Consider the following 24449-nt stretch of genomic DNA (forward strand, 5'->3'; position numbering starts at 1 on the left):
CTCTCCCACTCAAACCAACACCATCATTAGGTAGGTGAATGATTCCGCTACCTGTTGATAGTGTTGGTTTGCGTGGGAGAGCTATCAGATTCGTCGAATCGTCGTTTGAATCTTTGTTTGCAAAAGCAGAAAAGTCGTTTTGAAAATTTTGTCTTGACATCCTCCATTACCCTCCTTAGCCGTGTGGTAAAACGCGCGGCTACAAAGCAAGACCATGCTGAGGGTGGATGGGTTCGATTCCCGGTGCCGGTCTTGGCAATTTTCGGATTGGAAATTGTCTCGACTTCCCTGGGCATAAAAGCATTATCGTGTTAGCCTCATGATATACGAATGCAAAAATGGTAACCTGGCTTAGAAAGCTCGCAGTTAATAACTGTGGAAGTGCTTAATGAACACTAAGCTGGGAGGCGGCTCTGTCCCAGTGTTGGGTTGTAATGCCAATTAGAAGAAGAAGAAGATCCTCCATTACCCTCATCCGGCAAACGCCTATTTTAAAAAGACGGAAAAACATCCACCATTACATTATTGCCTTACTCCGGGCAAGCACTTACTTTTAAAGAAGGGATCGCATCCACCATTGCCTTAATCAAGAGAAGACGCCTACTTTTAAGGAAGGGATCCCATTCTCCATTGTCTTAATTCGGGTAAGCGTCTACTTTTAAAGAAAGGATTATACCCGTCATCCACTTAATCTAGGAGCACACTTACTTTTAAAGAAGGAATCGTGTCTGGACAAACGTGTACTTTTTAAGAAGGGATCACATTCACCATTGCCTTAATCCGGGCAAAAACCTACTTTTGAAGAAAGGACCATATACATCATTATCTTAATCCGGGAATAAGCTTACTTTCGAAGAAGGGATCATATCCACCATTGCTTCAATCTGGGTGATTACACAACAAAGCCATAAATTGGCCATTTTGGAAACCACGTGCCTTTTCTAGTGATTCTTCAAGAGCCCAAATTGAGACCATAACGCGCATAGGAGTGAACTGTACGAAAATAATTACACCAGATATGCACTTTAGGAAATGGGTATAGAAAAACATGTGGAGTATTTGAAGTTCAACACGGGCTTACTTGTATAATCACCTTAAAATGCAGCGAGAATATAATAGAGGTAATAAACCGGTGATACATACCACTCCAAGTTTTTTTTCAGCCTCGCCTATTCTTACAACTCATTTAATGAACACTAAGCTGACCAGATCATTTCGAGGAAAAAACGGGAATATGTGGTTTAAATTCCAAAATAGTTTTACGAAAAAAAACCCTGATTCATCCACCTAGCGGTGTTTGTGCCTTTCTCGTACATCAGATATAGTTAAAAAAAATTCTTAGCGTGTTTAGTATATAAATCGTATTTTGGCCATAACTTTTGATCCCATAGTCCGATCTGGCGGAGTTCGTGGGATTTCGTCGCGTAAATTTAAAAAAATCCTGCATAGTAAAGGTAGCCTCACACATCGGTAAAATGTTGGTCCCCGTGTGTTCTAAAAGGGACCGGGGTGTGGATTTTCTGTGTCGACGTTCCGTCAGTCACGCCCATTGGCGTAACTAGCCCCGATGCCTAGGGAAGCTATGGCCCCTTCATCTATTTTCTCTGTTTCAAGCTTCCTTTCAAAATTTTTCGAAAATTTTACCACCTCATTAAGTTATCTTAGTGGTTATGTGATAAATACGGTCCAACCACCTAAGGCAATTGCGGATCAATCAAACTCATCCATATACTCGCACGTACTTTCTGTTGTAGCCCCCAACAGAGGTGCATCCTGAACAGAACATGAGCCAAGAGCGTGCCTTGGTGTTCTTAGTTTTGAACTCTAAACACAGTTCAGTGTACATGATCATGTTAACTAAGATTCCTTAGATTTAGAACTATACAAAGATTTAGAAGATTTAGAACTATACAAAAATATATTAGCATGTTTGATTTCTATCCGTTAGATGCCCACATGTTCCCTTACCAGCCAAAAAATGTGTAGCATGCTGTCGCTTGAATTTATTTTCCTAGGATACAAGTTGCTAAGTTAGGTCAGTGCTCTTGAACAGTATGCAGTGTTCAGAACGTTTAGAACACGAACACGCGTTCTCGTGTTCAGATGCATCTCTGGCCCACAGTATAGAAGCGTGTTTGCTTACCTGCCGATGATTGCTACAACGACTCAAATAGTATATGCATAAGTATTAGATTGCTAATGTCGCTCCTGTTCGCGTGACTAACATCTAGGTCACTTCGATCTGGCAGCCAAAGTACTGGTACTACAAGTGTCAAACCGATGTTGGTGATGAAACAAAACATGTACTACAACATGATGTATAAATTATGGCCAATTGAAGGTTGTTGAAGCATAATTTAGCAAAATAATTTAATTGACTACAGCGCCACTAGCGTTCTAGTACTTATGCTTCTACTACTCAAATTGATAGCGTGTGGTTAATGCAATATTCCTCCAGGGATTCCGACGGAAATCCTCAAAGGATTCCGATGACAATCCTTTAGTGAATGCGACGGGAATGTTCAGAGATTTTGACGAGAATTCCTCAAGCATACCGAAGGGAACCTCCAAGGATTCTGAAGGCAATCTACCAGGGAATCAAAAAGGAATGTTGCAAGGAGTCCGAAGGGAATGTTCCTGGAATTCCAAATCCTCCCGGGATGTCGACGGAAATATTCCAGTAATTCCAACGGGAATATTTCAGGGATTTGGACGGGAAAGTTCCAGAGAATCTGACGAACATATTTAAGAAATTCCGAAGGGAATATTTCAGGAATTCCGACGGAAATGTTACAGAAGTTCCAACGGGAATATTCCAGAGATTCCGTCGGAAATCCTCCAGGAATTCCAACGTCCAAGAATTCCGAAGCAATCTGTCGAGTTATCTAGAAGCAAATTGTCGGGACTCCGAATTAATTCTCCAGGGATTCCGTAAAGAACCCTCCAGTGATTCCGGAGGGAATCCTCCAGGGATGTACAAGCAAATCGTTGAGCGTTTACGAGGCAAGACGTCGAGAGACTCTGAATTAAATATTGAAGGGATTCCGAAGCAAATCGTCAACGTACTCTGAAACAAACTGTCAAATAATTTCGAAACAAATCTTCGAACGATTCAGAGCAAATCAACGAGAGATTCTGAAGCAAATCCTCCATGGATTATAATCTGTGGGTATCCCCCACAGATTCCTAAGGGTATCCCTCAACGATACCGAAAAGAATCCAGTGTAAATTCTTCTGAATTCCAGTCGGAGTACTTCGACGATTCTGAAAGGAATTATCTAGATATTCTAATGAGAACTCTTCTTGGATTATGATGGGGATTCCTATCAGATTCTGATGAAAAACCTTCTCGAATGGTGATGGAAATTGTGGAGATTATCATGCAGCTAGGCAAGCGTGAGTCTGCTGATAAACTGTCACTGCAGTCCGTGTGGTTGACAACATGTCTTTGACTGCTGGCGCAATACCACGATTGTTTTGATTGATGTATTGATGGCTCCGTTAATGTTCATATCGAGCTTACTTTGATGCTTTCAAATCAATTGGATATTGTATTTCCATAATTAACATTACGTGCAATTACACTGCCACACAGGAATCTTTCTCAGAAATGAGAAACAAGCTCAATTGTCTTCCACTCATTTAATTATGATAGGGAGAATATGGGAAACAACTCTTTTGTCTTCAGACTTTTTTAGTAATTCATTATGCTCTATGTTGAAAATTGATATCGCTGCTAACTAACTTTTCAAATTCTACACAGATAGAAAAAGTTGTTGAAATTTACACGAAAGTAATGCACATAAAGGGAATGCCAAAAAAAGCGTAAATTTAAACGACATTTTCACCTGGATGTCTGCAATTTGTAATGCATTATGTCACTTTTTATACGAATAAGTGTCATAATGCTATGTAAATTGCATACATTTAGGGCGAACATGTTGGAAAAGATCCATGTACGCCCAGAATAGTGTAATTTTCCACGTCTTTATTATTTACGCGCTGATTACTTTTCATTATTTTTTTCTGTGTAGGGAGGCTATTTTTCCTACACGAAACCGCGAATCAACTCACTTTATGGTTCCTTTCACTCAAATCCGCCTTTGCGTGGAAGAAGCCAAAAATAAGTAAAATGCGAAAAATCCGGTGAGTACTTTCCCTTTACTCCCGTGTTGAATTTTCACCAACTATGAAGTTTCACCAACTCAAATTAATGTTATTTTCACTCACTCGAGACTGTGGTGAAAAGAACTCAAATTTGGTTTCTTCCACGGAACAACATACGTTGGGTCGATGCAGCTCTCTTTGTTTATAATATCATTCATGAGAGGGAGTGAGAAAACTACCTAATATTGAGTTGAAAATTTGAACTTCGTACTCAAAGTTGAGTTCTTTAAACTTTTTTTTAGGATCTTTATTTTTTCTGTGTAGGGAGGGCTGAACCATTGGTCCCGCCCCTTTGTAATAACACGGAAACAAAATCTGTGGACAAGTTTCCGAGGTTGTAATATTTTCGGACTGGTTCACAGTTCGGATACATTTTCCCCCGGATTTTTGTCTTTTTGTAGGGGAACTGTTGCGATCTCCATCTCACTGAACAAATATCCATCTCATCGTGAAACATAAAAATACGGCACCAATTCCATCGCAATCTTTTTGTCAACATGTGTGCTCACTGCTGAAAAAATCACAAAAATAATAAACAAATCAAATACTTTTGTTTTTGATAGGTTGAACATTGGAGCCAAGAGATGAAGTCCAGGAGCAGTTCTCCTATATTCAATGAGGCTGAGACTTTCAATTTCCAAGACAAGTTCCCGTAAATCTCGCCACTTTGATAATATTTGGGACCGAGATCCGTATACAAGCTTCGTGATTTGTTGATTTACACGATTTTCATGATTTTTTTAAATCATTAAAGGTTTTAAAAACTCATAATTTTTTGCTAGGTTTCATCCACTTTCGTTGTGTTTTGTATCGTTTGAATGAAATTTTAGAGCTCTATGAAAAAACGGGACAAATTGAGGATTTTTCAGATTACGACGGGACAGTACTAAAAGGGCTGAAAAATGGTACTGTCCCGTTAAATACGGTACGTATGGTCAGCCTAGTGAACACGAAAACTATTCCAAATGTCCGCGTTCCAAATTCCAAAAAAAATAGGAGAAGGCCAAATCTGGGGAATGGTGCATTCTAACGCATGGCTTTCTGGGGAATGGTCCATTCTGGCAAATAATTTGTGGCGAAAAGTTTTCTGGCAATTGACTTTCTGGCGAATGTCATACAATCGAATAAACAAACAAAACTGATGGGATTTTATGAAAACTCGAGGTAGATGGGACATTAAAGCCCCAAACGCAACTCAACGGAAATGCGACAGAAACGCAAAATATGACAGAAAATATATGGGCTGACTATCCATTCCACCGTTTGCGTCGCCGTTATGCCAAGTTCCGTTGTATATTGCGTAGGGAGCTCATCAGAGATATATAATTCACGTACCACTTTCTTTTTTCTTTATTTGGTAGGCACTGTGTGTTACTTAACCGCTACTGTGCCGAGATCTGTACTGTGGTATTCTGCTGTACAGAACTCACACACAATCTATTTTCAGATTTCAGATCTCATTTTTGTTTTTCGTTGCCGGAACATCTAATCGCATTGTGTCCATTTTCCAATGTCGTGAATCCTAATGATCGTTGCATTATTCGACTCTTTTTCCATTCGAATCCATCCATTCGTACCGGTATCGGGCCTAACACATTGAATCGCCAACCCTAGTTGGAGAATGCAAGTTAGAATCGCACGCAAGTCAAAACCGATTTTTTGCCGGTTGCATCGTTTTACTGATGCTAGAGCCGCCACAGTTCAAGAAGTCAAACATTACTTATTCAAGCTGTCAACAGGAAGAAAAAAAGTGTTAAAGATTTTTTCTCCTGTGATGCACTGCGAAGAATAGTTGTTTGTATTCATAATTAGAAAATAATGAAGAAAAACTGAACCGTGTTCTCAGTGATTTCAAGTATGTTTCGGGATACATTTAAGTGCCATTAAAGAATTATACTATTTCTTAGTAATAGCATAAAAGATTGTTATATAGCGAACATTGATATTTGAGTTCATTCCCTATCTTCTTGCTTTCCATCAGTTGTTTTCTTTTCATCCAGAACATTTGCATTTGTTGATAGAAAGAAAACAACGCGTGAGACTGGGTTGTTTTCTTTTCTTTACCGTTGTGACACAAAAAAATGAAGACTAGTACGACCGGAATGTTATTTTTAGTTCTCTATAACTCTGTGATGCGATATCTTATAGTGCTTGTTTGTCTTTTTCTATCGTTCCAGTAAAAATTTGAATCGGATGACTTCTCATGGTTCTTGGTAACTAACATTTTATCCACCAATGCTCTAAAAAGGTATAACGAAAGGGATGATGCCGAATTTCTATGATAGTTCGCGCCCCACCATGGTTCCCACCAATTCAGCATTATTGGGAACCTCTGTGAGTATAGTCTTCGAATGTTTTTCTGATACTTGAAGTGTTAATCCTGTATTGTATTTTCAGACAAATGGTGGGGAGCAAATTCCAAAAAAGCATCAAATTGTAAGTGAATAAAATATTATCTGTTTATTATAAATCTAATATAAAATTCATTATTTAGCAAATTCCTTTCGACTTGGAGGCAACTTTGCAAGCTGTTGATGTGAGTTCTTAACATTATTGCGCTGCCAAACATAACTGATTTTGTTTTCTTCTTTAGAACGAAGTTCTGGAAGGAGAAGAAGGGAGTTGTCCCATCTGCAATAAAACATTTAGTCGTAAGACATCTCTGCTAAATCACATACGCAATCATACTGCAGAGAAAAAGTACATTTGTGAATATTGTCAAAAAGGTGAAATCAAATTCAGTGATATAAATTGATATATTTAAATTTAAAATTTAAAATCATTCTAGGTTTTTCTCAACAAGCTAACCTGCGCAATCACGTCCGTATTCACACAAATGAGCGCCCCTATGTTTGCATCGATTGTGGTAAAATATACAAATGTTCTATCCATTTAAGTTAAATTTAAATTGCTCTTAATTTTATAGGAAAAGCGTTCACACAAATCACAAATCTAAACAACCACAGACGACTGCACACTGGAGAACGGCCATATGTTTGCATCGAAGCAAACTGCGGACGCTCATTCGCTCAAGTGAGTCCGGGAATCGCTCCAGGATGACTAGATCATCTTTTCATTTTGTGTTTCTTCTTTGCAGGTGACCAACTTGAACAACCACATGAAAACGCATCACAAAACCCAACAGTACGTATGCAATCAGTGTCCGAGGCGGTTCTATCAAGCCACTCAGTTGAATCTCCACCTTATCTCGGAGCACAGCACTGCGAAGACCTTTTTCTGTCCCCAGTGTCCCGACAAGCGTTTCAAGTCTCAGTCCCTCTTTCAGCACCATTTGAAAATACACGGCTCAAACTTTGGCTTTCCGTGTCCGAAGTGCGACGAAAGGTAACGCCACAACTCACTACCAGCGTTGCGTTATACTTAATTTTTGAACTGATTAATTTATTTTGAATTGAAGTTTTTCGTTGCTAAACTAACACCATTCACAATTACTAAAATCTTATACCGGATGTCAACCAATCGATACATATGATTACAGGTTTATTCAAGAACCTCATCTGATTTTGCATATGACGCACCAGCATGGCGACTACGCGTGCAGCATGTGCTCGATGACATTCAACGATGAAGTTTTGCTGAAAAAGCATGTACAAAGGCACCTGGATGGAAGGTAAGAACCTCCCACCCGCCTTATACGTTATTCAAACTGATTTTTTTGCTTTTAAATTTCTTGAAACGCTGACCGAGCTGGGTGGAGAACCGTTCAGTTTAAGTAACCTCCTCCATTCATCTGGCTCATCCAACTGTTATTAAGATTCTAATCAATATCATTCAATATCCATCCTAGATACCTCACCTGTCCGGTGCTCGGCTGCAACGAGGGTTTCACCATGAAAAACCATCTCACCAAACACATGCAGATGCGACATCCAGCGATTGATCTCAAGAAGGGTCCCATCACCGCCGGAGCGGTGGCCCGATCCCCGAAACACTGCTGCCATTACTTCAACTGCAACGAGTCGTTCGACAGTTCCGATGGGTTGAGTGACCACCTGAGGACGGCGCACGGTTTACCGATTCCGTCGCAAGAAGACAAGAAACAGCTACAGCAGCAGATTGCTAGCAATGCTGCCGCGGGAGCAGGGAACGAGGGGCAGTTATCGTCTCCATTGCATCCACCGCCGCATTTATTGGGAGCTAGCTTCCAATCCTATCAACAGCAGATTATTGAAGCACAGCAGCACGCTGCTGCTGCGGAGAAGCAGAAAACCTATACGGTAAGTACCTAGGGGGAGCCTTTGACAATACTTCTCATAATTCTTTAATAAAGACATAATGTATTATTGAATCGTGGTTAAAAAGAGGAATGTTTGCTAACCTTGCACGCTCGTCTGGCTGAACTCAAATTTGGGTCGATTTAACTCAAATTCATAACTTCTTCTGAGACGTCAAACGCTGAGTAAACGAGATTTATGAATTTGAGTAACTGTCACTCAAAATAATATAAAACGGCTAAATTGCAAAACTGAGTTCACTGAGAAAAAATGGCTAAGTCCAATCCGCATTCCAAACGCTTTATATGGGTGACAATCTTTAGTGGAAAAATATAGTAATCAAAAGTACGTAAGTTTAGCCAACATTTGTCAGTATCTTTTATGTTTCTCATATTTTTCTTCATTATTTTCTGCAGGTTCAGCTTCAGTTCAATTAATTATATATGCTTCTTCTTCAATGGCTCTACATTCCAACTGGAAATTGGCCGGCATTTCAACTTTGGGTTCTATTAGCATGTCCAGTTATTAATTTGCAAATATGGCTAGAAGCAGTCATCTCTGCTTATGGGGTAAGTTACTGACATGTTTCATATTCATTAATTAAATTAAAATAATTATTTCTTCTGATTCTGATCTGCAGAGTTATTTTGGAACTTTCCGTTTGGCGATCGCTTAGAGAAATTTAAAGAAAATTTCTGGACTGAACGACTTAATCGGGAAAACCCAGTGTTACTGGAGGACGTCGACTAAGACTGGTGCAGGCTTGCAAGATGTTCGACGTGAATCCGTGACAATGCAGGACTGGAGCCTGAGATATCATCCTCAAAACTCTGATAAATCGTTGCCGAGTTTCACTCGAAATCATTATAATATTCAATTTATGTATATGCATTAACTGTTAAACATGTAAATAAAACGTTTTTCATATTTATTTTGTTTTATTCTGTTGTTTAATAAAAATTTAATAATGAAGATAATTTTTTTTTTGGTTTGACAAACTCAATTTCATAAATATTCGATTTTATGAAATTGAGTAGATATAACTCAAAATAAAATATCTGACACCATGACTCAAAATTGAGTTCAAGGCCATGAACTCAATTTTGTCTTGAGCCAGTTTTTCCGATTTTGAGTTAAACTGACCCAAATTTGAGTTCAGCTGGGCGAGCGTGTGGCAACTCTTACATCAGTGTGTTACTTGTCATAAGACCAGTGTTGGTAAAATCATTCATAAAACTCAATCGTTGAGCGCTCCCGCGCGAATTAACTCGTTTGCGAATTTAAAGTAATGCATCACGTCTGAGTTTTTCATGCTAAAACGGATCATTCCACTCATTTCCCGAAAAATCATTTTGCTCTAAAAAGTGTTTATAATCAATTTGGGAACAATTCATGGTTTACACACGCAAGAGTATCCATTGTTCCATGTGTTGAACGTTAATTTACTGTTAGGTTACGAAGGAGAACAAAAGAAAACCTACGATGTGAATCATGTGGTGGTGGATGATTCAACTCAGCCATGTTTTTTCAGGTGCTGAGTTGGGTGCCTTTCAACTCACGCTTGATTTGAATCGTCCATGAGTTTTGAGATTTTGATTTTTTACCAACACTGCATAAGACGAGTACACTGCATAAGACGAGTACAATTCCATTTGATTCCACTACTTTATTGTACCTTTGCAAGATACGTATTTCTATCTCAACAGTAAGATCGAAATACGTATCTGTCAAAGGTACAATGAAGTAGTGGAATTTAATGGAATTGTACTAACTCGTCTTATGACAAGTAAATACATTCCACTAAGAGCTTAAAATAATTTTCGTATCAGTGTGTTATTACCATTACACAGAGGCGTTTTATCACCTTTATAGTCTTTAATAGTGGATGATCTTCTCAAAAATCTGGAAGCCTATGGCTTCGAAGTAATTGGCCTCGTTGTTTTAATATTGTCATCATAGTACGGGGCAAATACAATGACATTATCGCCAACATGCAAATAATTGTTTCTACGTGGTATGATAGAAAAGGATGAGCATAATTACAAAGCCGCTTTTGTGCCAGTTTTGTAAGCACTTTTGATAAGCAATAAAGGTTTTAGCCAAAAGCAATCCATTTGATTATAACTGTGAATTACCTATCCCTAAGGGCATAACTTAGGCTGATTAGGTTACAAAAATTATAATATGTCTTGATGTGGTCATACACAAGTCATATGAACTCGTTTATGAAAAGTGTGTTGCTCGGTTGCTTGGTTCGTTGATCTGGTGGTCAAAGACAAAATAGAAAATTCTCATATGAAACTCAATCAACGGCCAACAACGTTTAGCACCTATCACATATGCAAAGAGCAGTATACAATCGAAGGCACTGCATAGATATTTTACTGTAGGGGTAAAATGCACGACCTTTAGGCGGTGTTCCAGACATATTTTCAAGAATTTTTACTGCTAGATTCATAGTTCGAGATCCGAAGTACATGCGCTGTTGTGAACACTTCTGAAAATCTGCCGAAAATGTCCTCAAAAACGTCAAAAGGTCGTTTTGTCCCGGGGGTGCATATTACCCCAGTTTCCCCTACTTGCTTCCACTGCTCCACATTGTAGGGACTACTAGAAACTGACAATAGTGCTCTAAAGCTATGTCTATTTAGAATCCGGAATCATTTATTGTATTGCAGCGGCACGGAAAGTTTCATCGACGATGGAACCTGTGTCAAAATGGATTTCGGACAGCTTCCTAGCCAAAAATTTTACATGGCCGCGGTACGAGGAGTAGTTCCTGCGAAATTTAAGTTTGTGTTTTGGACAAACTTGCAAAAAAAACAGATTTTGGCAAGGGATATGCAGCAGTGGAGCAAAGACCTAAGTGTTTGTGACGAATAAGACGATGGACTCGAAGCTGTACAAGGGGGAATGTCTCAAAAACCGCGGTCTACCTTCCATAAAGCCCATAAAGGTCCCGTGAAGTTTTGGCCAGATTTGGCGAGTTGCCACTACAGCCGGGAAGACATCCAGTGGTATCGGGATAATAACGAAAATTTCATCGATAAAATATATCCACGCAACTGCCCACAAATAAATCCACGCAAATCCCATCGAGACATTTTGGGCAGTAATGAAACGGAAGCTTAAGAAAAGTGGAAAAACAGCTCGGGACGCGACTCAGATGACCAAAATGTGGAACAAATGGCCAAGGAAGTTGACTTCGGAGGTGTGCAACTTTTGATGAGAGGAATAAAGAAGAAGGTGCGAATTTTCACTAGAAACAAAAAGAAATGACTTGTATTATTTTTTTTTCCTTAAAGTACAGTAAATTACCTTTGTTTTGATGTATTAACCTTATTTGTACGTCAATCCATTACCGAGATACAGATGATTTTATTATTCCGGATTCTAAATGGACATAGCTTTAAGGATCAAAAGATCTGAAAACTTTTTTGATAATGACTTTCTTAGCATTCTGAAGTCCCTTGTAATAAACAACGTGTGTAATTCTTTCTTTATTCAAAAACGATCAGGCTTCAAACACTCTACTTGTTATATATATAAAGTTTTTTTCTCTTGCTATATCGGGGAATAAACTCATTCAAAACTTCATATATGTCTTTGTGGAAGAGCAATATGGCCACAGAATTCAGACGTTGTTGATCCATGCTGGAGCGCAAGTGTGTCTTCAATCTTAGAATTCCTGAAAATGATCGCTCAGGTGTTGTAGAAGATGTCCTAATTGTCACAAAAATATTCAGAAATTTGACAAGCTCTGGAAGAAGTTCAATCATTTTTTTTTGTTTATTGTCGTCAATCATGTTTGTAGACCGTTTGATACAGATTTAGTCTTATAATATAGTTCTCCGTTACTTAAAATTATTAAACACTTTTATCCGATATGAAAATTATACACACCAAGCATTTACTGAGTACGCAAGTATTGTTTCAATTTAGTCTTAGATGTATTGAAATCAATAGCATTCCAATGTTTATTATAAGCAGCCATCATTTGATTTATGGGTCCGAATTTCGCATAGTTTGTACGATGACTACTACAGGCAAATAAAGTTCGATTTCGCAAAGGTCTTTGTGGGATATAAAAATTTAATTTAGATAATATTGCCTCTGAGTCGACCTTGTTCGAGATAACATCATTAATGAAAGATAGCATCGCATATTCCCGTCGTTCCTTCAATGTTTGTATACTAATTAGCATGCATCGTGCTTTATAAGACGGGAGTGGAAGTTGAGTCCACCCCAACTTGCGTAGTGCATATAATAAAAATTGCTTTTGTATTATGCATCTTGAGAAAATATAGAATACTGCAGCGTCCTGCTGGCTGCTTCTCAGGTAATCGCAACAGTCGCTAAACACGACAGAGTCAATAAAAATCTTACCTACCGTATGCACTTGTCATGATAAACACTCTCCATGTACTCAGTGACTCCGGTTGCCTCTCACTAATACAATCGAGTACTGCTGTCATTTGGCGAAAAGCACGTGGTTTTGTTTTGAGTGGGAAAATTTTCCCTATCTTTTAACCCGGCGGCTATCTTGACGTCTACCTTCGCAGTCGAGCCTGCGAGAGTAAGACCGCCCCGAAAGTCTAGAAAAAGATAAGCGCGACAATACCGACTCAATTCTTGTGTCATGCGTGACTGTGTAAGGTGACCAAACTATGTTGCAATATTCAAGTATCGATCTGACATAAGCAATATATAATGTTTTTATAGTGTATGGATCGTGGAAGTTGTAGCCAAACCTTTTTATGAATCCTAACATATTATTAGCTTTGTTTATAATAGTATTATAATGGTCAATGAACGTAAGCTTAGAGTCTATAATTATAACAAGATCCCTAACTCTATCACATCTTGTTGCATTTTGGCTACCTAAAGTGATTGTCATATTTGGAATACTTCGTTTTCTGCTTATAGTAATTAAGTTGCATTTCTTTATATTAAGCTGTAACAAACTTTTTATACACCAGTTATGAAATATCTGGATCTCGTGTTTGAATGTGTTCATGTCTTCAGCGTCTTTGATCTCAATAAAAAGTTTCATATCGTCAGCGTAAATCAATACTTTTAAATGTTTTAGAATGAAGGACAAGTCGTTTACAAACAAAATAAACAATAGCGGACCTAAATGCGACCCTTGCGGGACTCCTGATGTGGTATGAATAGCTACAGATTGCTTTCCTTTGAACCTAACTATTTGATTGCGACTGGTCAGATATGCTTCAAGCCATTTAAGGAGTCCAGGCTGGATTCCCATTTTTTGCAGTTTAAAGAGAAGCATTGGTATATCAACTCTATCGAACGCTTTACTAAAATCCGTATATAAAACTTCAACGTGATTTCCTCTGTCCATGACTTCAAGAGAATAATTCACAAATTCCAGTAAGTTCGTAGCTGTCGACCGACCTTTGAAGAATCCATGCTGCCTTGTAGTGATCCTATTTTTTATTTGGTTGAATATTTTCTCATTGACAGTTGCTTCGAATAATTTTGGAATGGTGTAGAGAGAAGCGATTCCGCGGTAATTGCGGATGTCGGATTTTTTTACCAGACTAGAAAATCGGCACCAGAAAGGAAGTTTTCCACGGTTTAGGAAATTCTCCAGATTTTAATGACATATTGAAAAGCCACAACAAAGGAGCAGTGAGCTCAGCTGTACTCTTTGTTACGTCCAATTGTTTTAACGCGTCCAGTATGTCAAGAACATTAATTTGGTCGACGCTTATATCGTTTGAGAACTCAGGATAGAAATCAAAAAACGCGCGATCACGGTCCTCCTCTGAGTGTTCAGATTAAATTTCACGGAAATACTCAGTAAACAAATTGCAAATCTCATCAGAATTAGTACCCACTTTGCTGTCTATGTACATTATTGAGGGAAAATTGTCAGTCTTTAGTTTGGTGTTTACATATTGGAAAAATATTTTGGGACAAGATTTAATTTCCGCTTCAGTTTTTGCATTATACTCATCAAATGCTGTGTGCATAGCCGTATTAAGTTGATCGCAAATGTTCAAATAATTTTCCATACTACTTGAATTATTAATTTTTTTGTGATTTCTATGCGCTTTTTGCTTTCGATTTTTTAAGTTCTTTATTTGCCTATTGAACCAAATTGGTTCTTTTGTAGAAAAGCAGCATCTACGTTTTTTAAGTGGAACTGCTTCTTTTATTATTTTGAACAATTTACTGTAGAATAAATTAGCAGCATTTTCGATATTATCTTGATTCCTCAAAGTTGTTTGCCAATCAATAATGTTTAATTTATTTCTAATGTTCTCGTAATTAGCTGCTTGATAATCCAGAACTTCCTCAATTTGATAGTCATTAGGTGGGAAAACATCATGTAAAAACAAAGAGTATTCGATTGCCGTGTGAAACACTTCATTTCTCCATAATGGTGTGAGTGATTCGTTCACACTAAAGTCATCATAAATGTTAGTTAGCAATAGGTCCAAATGACAGTTCTGTTGATTTTTCACATGGTTGACCTGATTAAGTCCCAAGCTTGAAATTTTGTCAAAAATAAAGTGCAGAATTTCACTTTCTCCAACTATTGGAAGCAAAATGTTTTCATTATCAATATCTGGTATGAAATCTACATTGCGTTGGTTGAAATCACCGAAAATGTGAATTTTTGTTTCAGGAGTTTGGCCTGACAAAATTTGATCAGCTACAAAAAAACTTATCATATAGATCTTTATTGGCTCTGTTTGGAGGAAAGTATACCGAAGCGAAAATATGATTCTCATTTGCCATTTGAACTTTCACCCACACGTGCTCGAATTCTTTAAATTTCGTTACTGCAATGATTTCTGAATTATAACTTGTGGAAACTGCCACCAGAACACCACCACCTGATTTCTTTTCGGACCATTCGCAATCTCTGTCATCTCTAAAGACATTATAACTGTTACCAAAAACTTCCTCACTTCTTATACTCATATCCCATCTTGTCTCGTTTGCTAGAATTATTGAATAAGAGCAGCTCAAAATATTATTTTGTATTTCCTTAATTTTAGAAGCACTTCGCATGCAATCTGCGGGACTGCGGTTCTTTCTTGAAGTAGTTAATAATAGTTGAGATATTCTCAACACACTTTTCTTCAAAGCTTGGAAAAACATTTCCCGATGCAGCAGCAAGTGTTCCAAACCGACATCAATATCATAAAAACTAAGATTTTTGTTCTGTTTGCGTCGTCTCCCAGCCAAAACGTTTCAATTTCCAACAGGAGCTCAAACGATTCAGTTTTAAATCGAACGTTAAGTAATTTTAGAATCTTGTCGATAATTTCTTGAAATTCATGAACCTCTTAAATCGATCCTGCTGTCTACGGAAGTTCAAACTTACCTTCAACGTTTCGATCATTCGGTATGCTTCCTCCAGACGCAACGATTTTCTTTGGAGCGTTTGAATGCCATTCCAGCTTTCACGCCGAATTCAAAGCATTATCCTGTTAGAGCACCTCCACGGGAGTCCCCATCTGGGGCCCTATCGCTATTTCCGGGCCCTTTATAGGGACCCACTTCTACACCGGAGGTATCTAAACGGGAATGTAAAATAAGAACGCAACTCAAAATTAGTTGTGAGTTTCCAAATTTAGCGCCCCATACTGCGGGAGGCTAAATTTCCATACATGGTTGCTATTTTGTGAAACGTCACTTTAGAATTGATCAAAATTGCAGAAAATCTGTTTTTCTGTTTTCAGAACAATTTTGATGGAATTAAATAGTTATTAAATAGCAAGGGAAATATCCTTTTTTTTATCCAGTGCCCCAGTTCAATTCCGCGAAGAAGTAATTGAAGTAATAGAGCTATAATAAGGAGCGATGCGTACCGGCTCCCGCTAGAGCCCGAAATATTCATGGATTTTTCGCGATAGGAAATTCTACTATGTTTTTATTTTGCAAGTTATTCCAGGAATATCTCAGAATGTTCCTTTAGTAATTATTCAGTATGTTCTTCAACTAGTTTCTCCAGAAAATCTTCCGCAAGTTTCTCTTTTCTGTCGTTCATTCAATTATGACTTGTTTTGGAAATTCATGTAGGATCCCTGGCAGATTTCTTCGGGAGCTACCTAGCAATCTTTGTGGTCTTTTAAGAATCTTTAACAGTTCTCCCAGAATAGTTTTAGGATTTCTTCCAGAATCTTTCGGGATATTTTTATTAGAATTGCCCAATAATATCTTTGATAATTTCAATTGAAACCTAGTTTTTTCAAGGGAATTCTTTACTTTCGGATGTTGTCACAATTTTTTCAGAGAAAAAAAGCTGTGGAGGCATTCCTGTAGGATTTTGTCAAGAGATTCCTGTAGGAAAACTGGTAGAAATTTCAAGAGGATTTATTTTGACTGCAAGTATAAATCCCCGAAAAAAAATTCCAGTAGAATGCAAGTCCAGAAGGTATAACGGTTAAAAAATTTACTACGACTGATCTCCAGTTAGCCTTGCAAGCAAAAGCGTAGGATTGCTCTCCGAAGATGGCGAGTTCTATTCCCGATTTGGTCAAGGGTGTTTTTGAGTGGACTCTTTGGGCATGGTTGTCACACAAAATACATACTCTTGCAATGGCGGGCACGGAAAATCTTTCAATTAATAACTGAGGAAATGCTAATAGAACTAAGTTAAGCAGCTAGCCAAGTACCAGTTGGAATGTAGAGTCATTGAAGAAGATGACCACCTTTAAGCAACGCCCGATGAGAACTCAATATGTTTACAAAGTCGCTATTCCTAAAACAGAAACCAAACCGGTAGGAGATGGGGTGCTATCCTAAAATAGCACTCGGAAGGGAGCGCTATAATAAGAATGGCGATGAGGACTCCCGTGGAGGTGCTCTTAGACAAAGTTATACTGCTCGGATTTATATTTTTGCGGATTAATTTTTTTAAAGAAAATACCGTTGTCGGGGGTGACGATTATGGGCAAATGGAGTTGAGAATGGTTCAATGTTTCAACTACATAGAATGCGTGTAGAATAGAATGTATCTGAGTGCAAGAAAACTGACCTGTTTGAATGATTTTGTAATCCGACCTCCAGACTGTTGGTGAAGGCGCTGACTCATCCTTACCCCCCCTGACCCATTATCACCCCCCTCGATGATTGGCACATTATAAATAAAATCTTGTTTTAAAAAATGTTAAAAATTTTAGAGTGTTAGATGATGCATAATCGATTTGAATGCTGTTTCACGTAAAATTGAGTATTTTATTCTGCCTATAACTATTGAGCTGTATCGAAAAATTCGGAAGTTTCGCTACAAATTTGTTCAAAAGCATTTTTTTGTTGTTTTCTCGGAATTCTATAAAATCATGCAGTTTCTCAAACAAAGGAATCAATGTTAGTCATGGATGCAATAGCTATGTTCACTCTTTTGCTGTAAAGAGGAACAACATTTTCAGAGTTGAATTACCCAAATTACTCAAAACACTGCGAATCTCAAAACGAATGTCAGCAAAATAAAATTTCCATAAATTATTAAAAAAAATCTTTAAAAAAATAGGAATTTACTAATAAAGAAATCAGAGTATAAGCAACAAACAAATACAAAATTGACCTGAATAATGCAAAATTTCTACAAACAATTAAGAGTTATCTAAATTTTAATTAAATTACCACTTTAAAAAGCAAAAATTGCAATTAAAAATTATTCTTCCTAAAGAAATCAAAATGTTCCATGAAAAAGATACAAAATTTCCATAAATAAATCAACATCAGCAATAAACAATTACAACATTTTCCATGACCCCTTCTTTAAATGCGTTTATTGTTCATTGAAAATTTAATCAAATTTAGTGATTTTTTCAATTTTTTGATGGAAAAGAATTTTTTTATTGGTTTATTTTTGAAAAGCTTTTAACTTTTTGTGAAAAAAAAAGATTATTTTGTGAGATAGACAGGTGGCCGTCTTACTACTTACTGTTTCGCACTAATCGTTCAAACTTCTCAATTTTTACTGCTCACTTTTCACTTCACACTTCTTACTACTCATTTCTCACTTTATTCTTCTTACTTCTCATTCTGAATTCCGCCGTTGTGTTTACACTTCGAGAATTTTTTTTTGTGTAGACTTCTCCTGTCACGGAAAACGCATATTCCGATACTATTTAAATTACATGGGAGATCAAATCCCGGGACACGTTTTCCGAATTTTAAACCAGCCTTAATATCTTGTTTTCTTTATTGGCATTTTCCTATTTTTTATTAATGAAATGTGTTAATTTCTTAGGGGGAGTTTTTATTTTAGTCAAAATGAATCGATTGATTGGTGATAAAATATCACACATCGGTCAACCAGTTCGTAAGTTAAATGAATATATGCCCATTGGCGTAAATATGGGAGGGGGTAGGGGGGCTATGCCCTCCCTAGAGAAAAATTAGCCCCCCGCTAGGATTTGGAAAGTTAGTTAGCAGTGATATAAATTTTCAACATATAGCATAATTAATTACTGACAAAGTTTTAAGACAAAAGTGTTATCTCCCATATTCACCCTATCATAATGAGTGGAAGACCCGAGAAAGATTCCTGTGTGTCAGAGAAATAAGCTACGATGTTCATCCCATCAAAAATAAAGCAATGAAAAGGTATTGGATTTATTTCTTATTTTTGTGATTTTTTTTCAGTAGTGAGCACACATGTTGACAGAAAGATGCAACGAAATTGGTGCCGTAATTCTTTGTTTCGCGATGGGATGAACATATGTTCAGTGAGATGGAGATTGGAACAGTTCCCCTAATTGATTTGAAAGCATAAAGTAGGCTTGATATGAACAACAACGGAGAGCCATCAAAATATCAATCAAAGCAACCGTGGTACCGCGCCAGCTGTAAAAGACATGCAGTCATGCATAACGGACTTGAGTGACAGTTATCCAGCAGACTTCCGCTTGCCTATAGGTTATACTGCCCTTCTACGCATAATTGTCCCATGTTAGGTTTTGTGGATTTTGACTTTTCACCACAAAGAGTCTATTTTGATGTATACTTTTAAAAAACTCTAAAAGATTTCGAACTTTGTTCGCAAAATCATTGAAAACAACATAAAGTCTATTTGTCTCATTGCTTAATTTCTACGCATAATTGTCTCGCGGTGATTAAATTCATCATTATGTTATTTTATGGAGCAACACACATTGAAATAGCATTTTCTGCTTAGATATTCCAATCTTAGCCTGTTCCACTGGTTAATAGAGCAAAATTTGTACAATACTCATTCTAAGCGACATAATCACTTCAACCTCGTGGATGGTTCACTTCCTAGCTAAAGCATGTGGAGACATATGTCAATCGCAGTAGTCATTCACGAAATCATACACTGAGCGGGACTGATATGCGTAGGAACCACCAAACAAGTGCTGTACATTGCGGGACCAAAATCCGTACAGCACCGAAATCCGTCCACTTCACGAGATATCAATAAATTACAGGGGGTTAAAGGTAATTAATGAAGAAATAATTTATCTTTTTCTGTTCAGATACTTGACAGTAAGCTTTCAGGGCATAGAAATGGAAAGAAGGCTTTGAAATTAAAACAACAAAAATCAAAAACAAATCGCCACCCACCAAACGCAGAGTTTTTGCCGCCATTTTGTTTTCGGGTAGAGCATTATTGCACCAAAAGTAACTGTGTTTCTTTGCTAATTGCGAATTATTACATAAGATAAGCGGAATACAAATCGAAGGGATCGTTTCTCAAGGTGCGTATCGAACTATCTACAGTGGTAGTTTAGTCAATCAGACTGTTTCAAGTTAAATACTTAATTAAAAAATAGATGTACGGATTTTGATCCTTTGATTTGAAATCCGTCCACGGTGGACGGATTTCGAGTCAGGAGTAGTTGTTTTTATTTTTATTGTATTATGTTTTTCGTAGTTTTAATGAGTAAATGTGAAACACTTCAAAAGTAGAAGCCTTCATGCTCCTATGTCAATGAAAAACGTTTTATTTACATTCGATTCCTATTTTCTAATGACTTTTTCATATATCAAGGTGCTTAAGTGTACGGATTTCGATGCCCCACGGTATTTCTCGGCATAACTGTCCCGCCTAACTATTTTCATGATCGTTGTCGCAAATTATATTTGTGGGTGAAAAATAAGAATGATTTTAATGAAATTAAGTCTTCTGAATGGTTCTGTGATGTAATAATCTTATATTTCGTTCAGGTTATACGTCAGCAATGAAAATTAGGGTTCATTTTCAAATGCCATTTTCTTATTTGTCGTTTTTTGAATTTGGTACAAGCATGCGTAGAACGGCAGTATCCAGTATTTTGCGCTCGATAATGGCGGCCGAGTGAGTGCCTTTTGACATTCATGAGGTAGAAAATATTTACATATTTTAATCAATGTAGGCCTTGATTCATTGAAAAACATTGGCACTCATCCGGTATCAATAAATATACAAAATGTCAAATTTTTCCTTTAAATTATTGATGTGTTTAGTTTTTTCTTATGCTTTTCGTAATTATTTTAATTTATTTTTAAGAAATGTGGAAACCACAAAATATCGTCCATAGTATAAAGATTATAATAAAGTGTTTTTTAGGGAAAGGAAATCTGGAACCAGACACGTTGGTGATGCGATAGCCAGTGTCAGAATGGATTCAGTACGCTCGATTTATTAAAACCTTCCTTGTCACTAGCCAGTTGCCTCCAGCCCGCAGTCCGGCAGCACATGTGCCATAACACTCCTTAAGCAGCTGTTGGCTGACCGAGGGCACCTCGTGATCATGAACCATGTTACATTTGCCATGTTATACAAACCGATAATAACTGTACCGACTCATTTTCGCTGATATTTGTAAAGGTATTCACTGTCTAATCCATGTTTAGTATTCTGAAATGAAACATGCATGCACCCAGAGTCGTGATAACTAGGATACTAGGAAATTGAGCCTAATTGGAATTTTTATTATTAATTGTAAACTTTCAGCGAGTGTATTATTTAAAACCTAGAAGCAAACGGTATGACGGTTATCTATAAATCACGTATAAAAACTATATCCTTTGCAATTATTCATCTTGCTTGACTCTTGGTAACACTAACGGTCGTTTTATTCATGCGCATGGGTCAATCGCTAGGCGCATCTGGTGTGATGCTGTGGGTGACGAGTTTCACTGAACTGGGGTTTTATTCATCCAGAAGAGAAAAGAAATCGTTGGTTTTGGAGGGAAACGTTGCTGAACGCTTGGTAAGCTGTTCGAGAAGCATCAAAAAAGGAAAATAAGCATTTATGGCCGAAGAAAAGCACATTTTGGTGACGGTTGAGTTGAGCTGTGAAGAGTTTTTTTTTCCTAAGTTCTAACCGGAAAAATTTTGAGCTATTCTGGCCAAGCCTCAAGGGGTTCAGGATGAAGTTTGCGTGCAGCTGAAGTTCAGGTGATCAGCGGAAGTAGCCCGTGTATTCGGAGGTTGTAATTTGCTAGTTAGGTTCCCATGATCCAACAGTTCACCAGCGTCCGAACGTCCTAAGACCCGGAATCCCAAAAGAGGTGCCCCACAGACTGCCGTTGGCTCTAATTCAACAACTCCCAGCAGTCAAGGTTTTGCTGCTGGACTCCCTCTGAAACGGAGCTTTGTAATTCTTGGGCCAAAAGTATCTCTTATAAAGCAGAAGATTGCTTGTAAACTTGCAGTTATCCTAAAAATATAATATAATTATTACAAAAAAATCGTAAGAAAATTACCAAATCCTTTATTGTACACAATGGAAAATATTTGACAATCATTTATTTGTTGATACCAGATGAGTGCCAATGTTTTCCAAAGAATCAAGGCCTGCATTGATTAAAAAAAGAAAATATTTTCTACCTCTTGAATGTCAAAAAAGCACTCACTCGGCAGCCATTCTTCTTCTTCTTCTTCTTATTGGCATTACATCCCCTCACTGGGACAGAGCCGCCTCGCAGCTTAGTGTTCATTAAGCACTTCCACAGTTATTGACTGCGAGGTTTCTAAGCCAGGTTACCATTTTTGCATTCGTATATCATGAGGCTAGCACGACGATACTTTTATGCCCAGGGAAGTCGAGACAATTTCCAATCCGAAAATTGTCTAGACCGGTACCGGGAATCGAACCCAGCCACCCTCAGCATGGTCTTGCTTTGTAGCCGCGCGTCTTACCGCACGGCTAAGGAGGGCCCCTCCGAGCGCAAAATACTGGATAGCAGCATGATAATCTCCACAATTCTCATCAGAATCCGAGAAGGATTCTTATCAAAATCCGAAAGGAATTTCCAATAGAATCCGAGAAGAATTCTCATTGGAATCTCTGAAGAATTCCTTTAAGAATCATCGAAGCATTCCAACTGGAATCCAAAAGAATTCTTACTGGATTCCTATCAGTTTCATTGAGGAATACCCTTTATAATCGTTCGAAGATTTGTTTCGGAACTCCTTTACGGTTTGTTTCAGAATACTTCGACGATTTGCTTCGGAATCCCTCTGACGATTTGTTTCGGAATCCCTCGACGAATTGCTTCGGAATCATTCGACGATTCGTTTCGGAATATATCGACGGTTTACTTCGGAATTACTCGAAGATTTAGCTCGGACTCCTTCAACGGTTTACTGCGGAATCCCACGACGAATTGCTTCGAAATCATTCTACGATTTGCTTCGAAATCCTTCGATGATTTGCTTCGGAATCCCTCAACGATTTGCTTCAACAGCAGATTCCTTTCGGAATCACTGGAGGGTTTTAGAATTAATTAGAATCCCTCCCAACGATGCTTCGGGATCCCTTAACAGATTGCTTTGGAATCCTTCCACGATTTGTTTCTACATCCCTGGAACATTGCCTACGAAATCTCTGGAACATTCCCGTAGAAATTTGTGGAGGATTGCAACACTTCCTTCGGATTTTCTGGAACATTATCGTCGGAATCCCTACAACGTTTCTGTTCAAATACCTAGAATATTCCCATCGGAATTCCTGGAGGATGGAGGATCCCTAGAAGATTCTCATTGGAATCCCTGAAACATTCCCGTCGGAATCCCTGAAATATTCCCGTTGGAATTTCTAAAATATTCCCGTCGGAATACTTGGAAGATTTCCGTCGACATTCCGGAAGAATTTGGAATCCCTGAAACATTCCTGTCGGAGTCTTTGGTGGATTCAGAATCCCTGGAGGTTCCCTTCGGTATGCTTGTAGGATTCCCGTCGAAATCTCTGGAGATTCTTGTTGGAATCCCTGGAACATTTTCGTCGGAATCACTAAAGATTCTCATCGGAATCCTCGGAGGAATGTTGCTTTTTTTTTTTCGCGTGCATGAGAAAAGCGAATAAATAAATATGGATGAGTGTTGATCCGCAATTACCTTAGACCGTATTTATCACATCAGAGTTTTTGAAAGGAAGCTCAAAATAGAGAAAATAGATGAAGGGGTTATAGCCCTCCCTAAGCATCAAGGCTAGTTACGCAAATGTACAAGCCTCTATCATAACCCGAATACAATACGACAAGAATAATTTGTCTATCATGCTCTGATATTTCCGAGAGTACGATGCTATTTTTGTAATCACAGTTATATTTTCGAATATTTCCATAAAAGCAGAAACTACGATAGCGTATTATAACCTAAATGTGCTGTACAGAAAATGCAAAATAACTCGATGAAGAGTTGGCAACAAATTGTCTTCTTTTTTGTTGCTGACAACATTTTTCGGATCTTTGTCATTTGTATCCCCGACAAAATCAAAGCTTTGTCGTTAATTCTTTTTTGTCGCTTGTTTCGCATGCGCATCGAAGAAAAATGGACTCAAGTCAAGTCGAGTCAAGTACGAGACACTGTCAAGGTACAATCAAGTGGTGGAAGTAAATGGGATGGTACAAACTCGTCTTATGGCAAGTTTCCTTATCTTGTTCATCTTTCGTGAAGATAAATAATCAATCGCTCAAAGTGAGCGATTGTTTATTTTGATTCACCCACTCGCGCAAATCAGAACAAAATATACCGATGATCACGCGATCAATCTACGGGCTGGAAGAAACACGATCGAACGCGCATCTAACTCGCTTATTAATTTACTCACT

At 37.9% G+C, this 24449-nt stretch overlaps 1 protein-coding gene across 7 annotated transcripts in view; it reads left to right on the forward strand.

The window, feature by feature from the left end:
* The window catches only part of LOC134221267 (zinc finger protein 252), a 157280-nt gene that overhangs the window by 129561 nt on the left and 3270 nt on the right, over window positions 1-24449 (forward strand). For 3 of the 7 annotated variants that reach the window (XM_062700456.1, XM_062700458.1, XM_062700459.1), the window contains exons 3-11: window positions 6416-6501; window positions 6565-6603; window positions 6662-6703; window positions 6761-6893; window positions 6956-7033; window positions 7094-7200; window positions 7265-7512; window positions 7667-7798; window positions 7976-8405. In XM_062700456.1, the coding sequence (XP_062556440.1) occupies window positions 6416-6501; window positions 6565-6603; window positions 6662-6703; window positions 6761-6893; window positions 6956-7033; window positions 7094-7200; window positions 7265-7512; window positions 7667-7798; window positions 7976-8405 (1295 nt within the window). Of the gene's footprint in view, window positions 1-5867; window positions 6023-6123; window positions 6259-6344; window positions 6502-6564; window positions 6604-6661; window positions 6704-6760; window positions 6894-6955; window positions 7034-7093; window positions 7201-7264; window positions 7513-7666; window positions 7799-7975; window positions 8406-24449 lie in introns of those variants that run through there. The other 4 variants (XM_062700460.1, XM_062700461.1, XM_062700462.1 and 1 more) reach the window with 4 other exon arrangements.

This window comes from Armigeres subalbatus, chromosome 3 (assembly GCF_024139115.2).
Source record: "Armigeres subalbatus isolate Guangzhou_Male chromosome 3, GZ_Asu_2, whole genome shotgun sequence".
NCBI lineage: Eukaryota > Metazoa > Arthropoda > Insecta > Diptera > Culicidae > Armigeres > Armigeres subalbatus.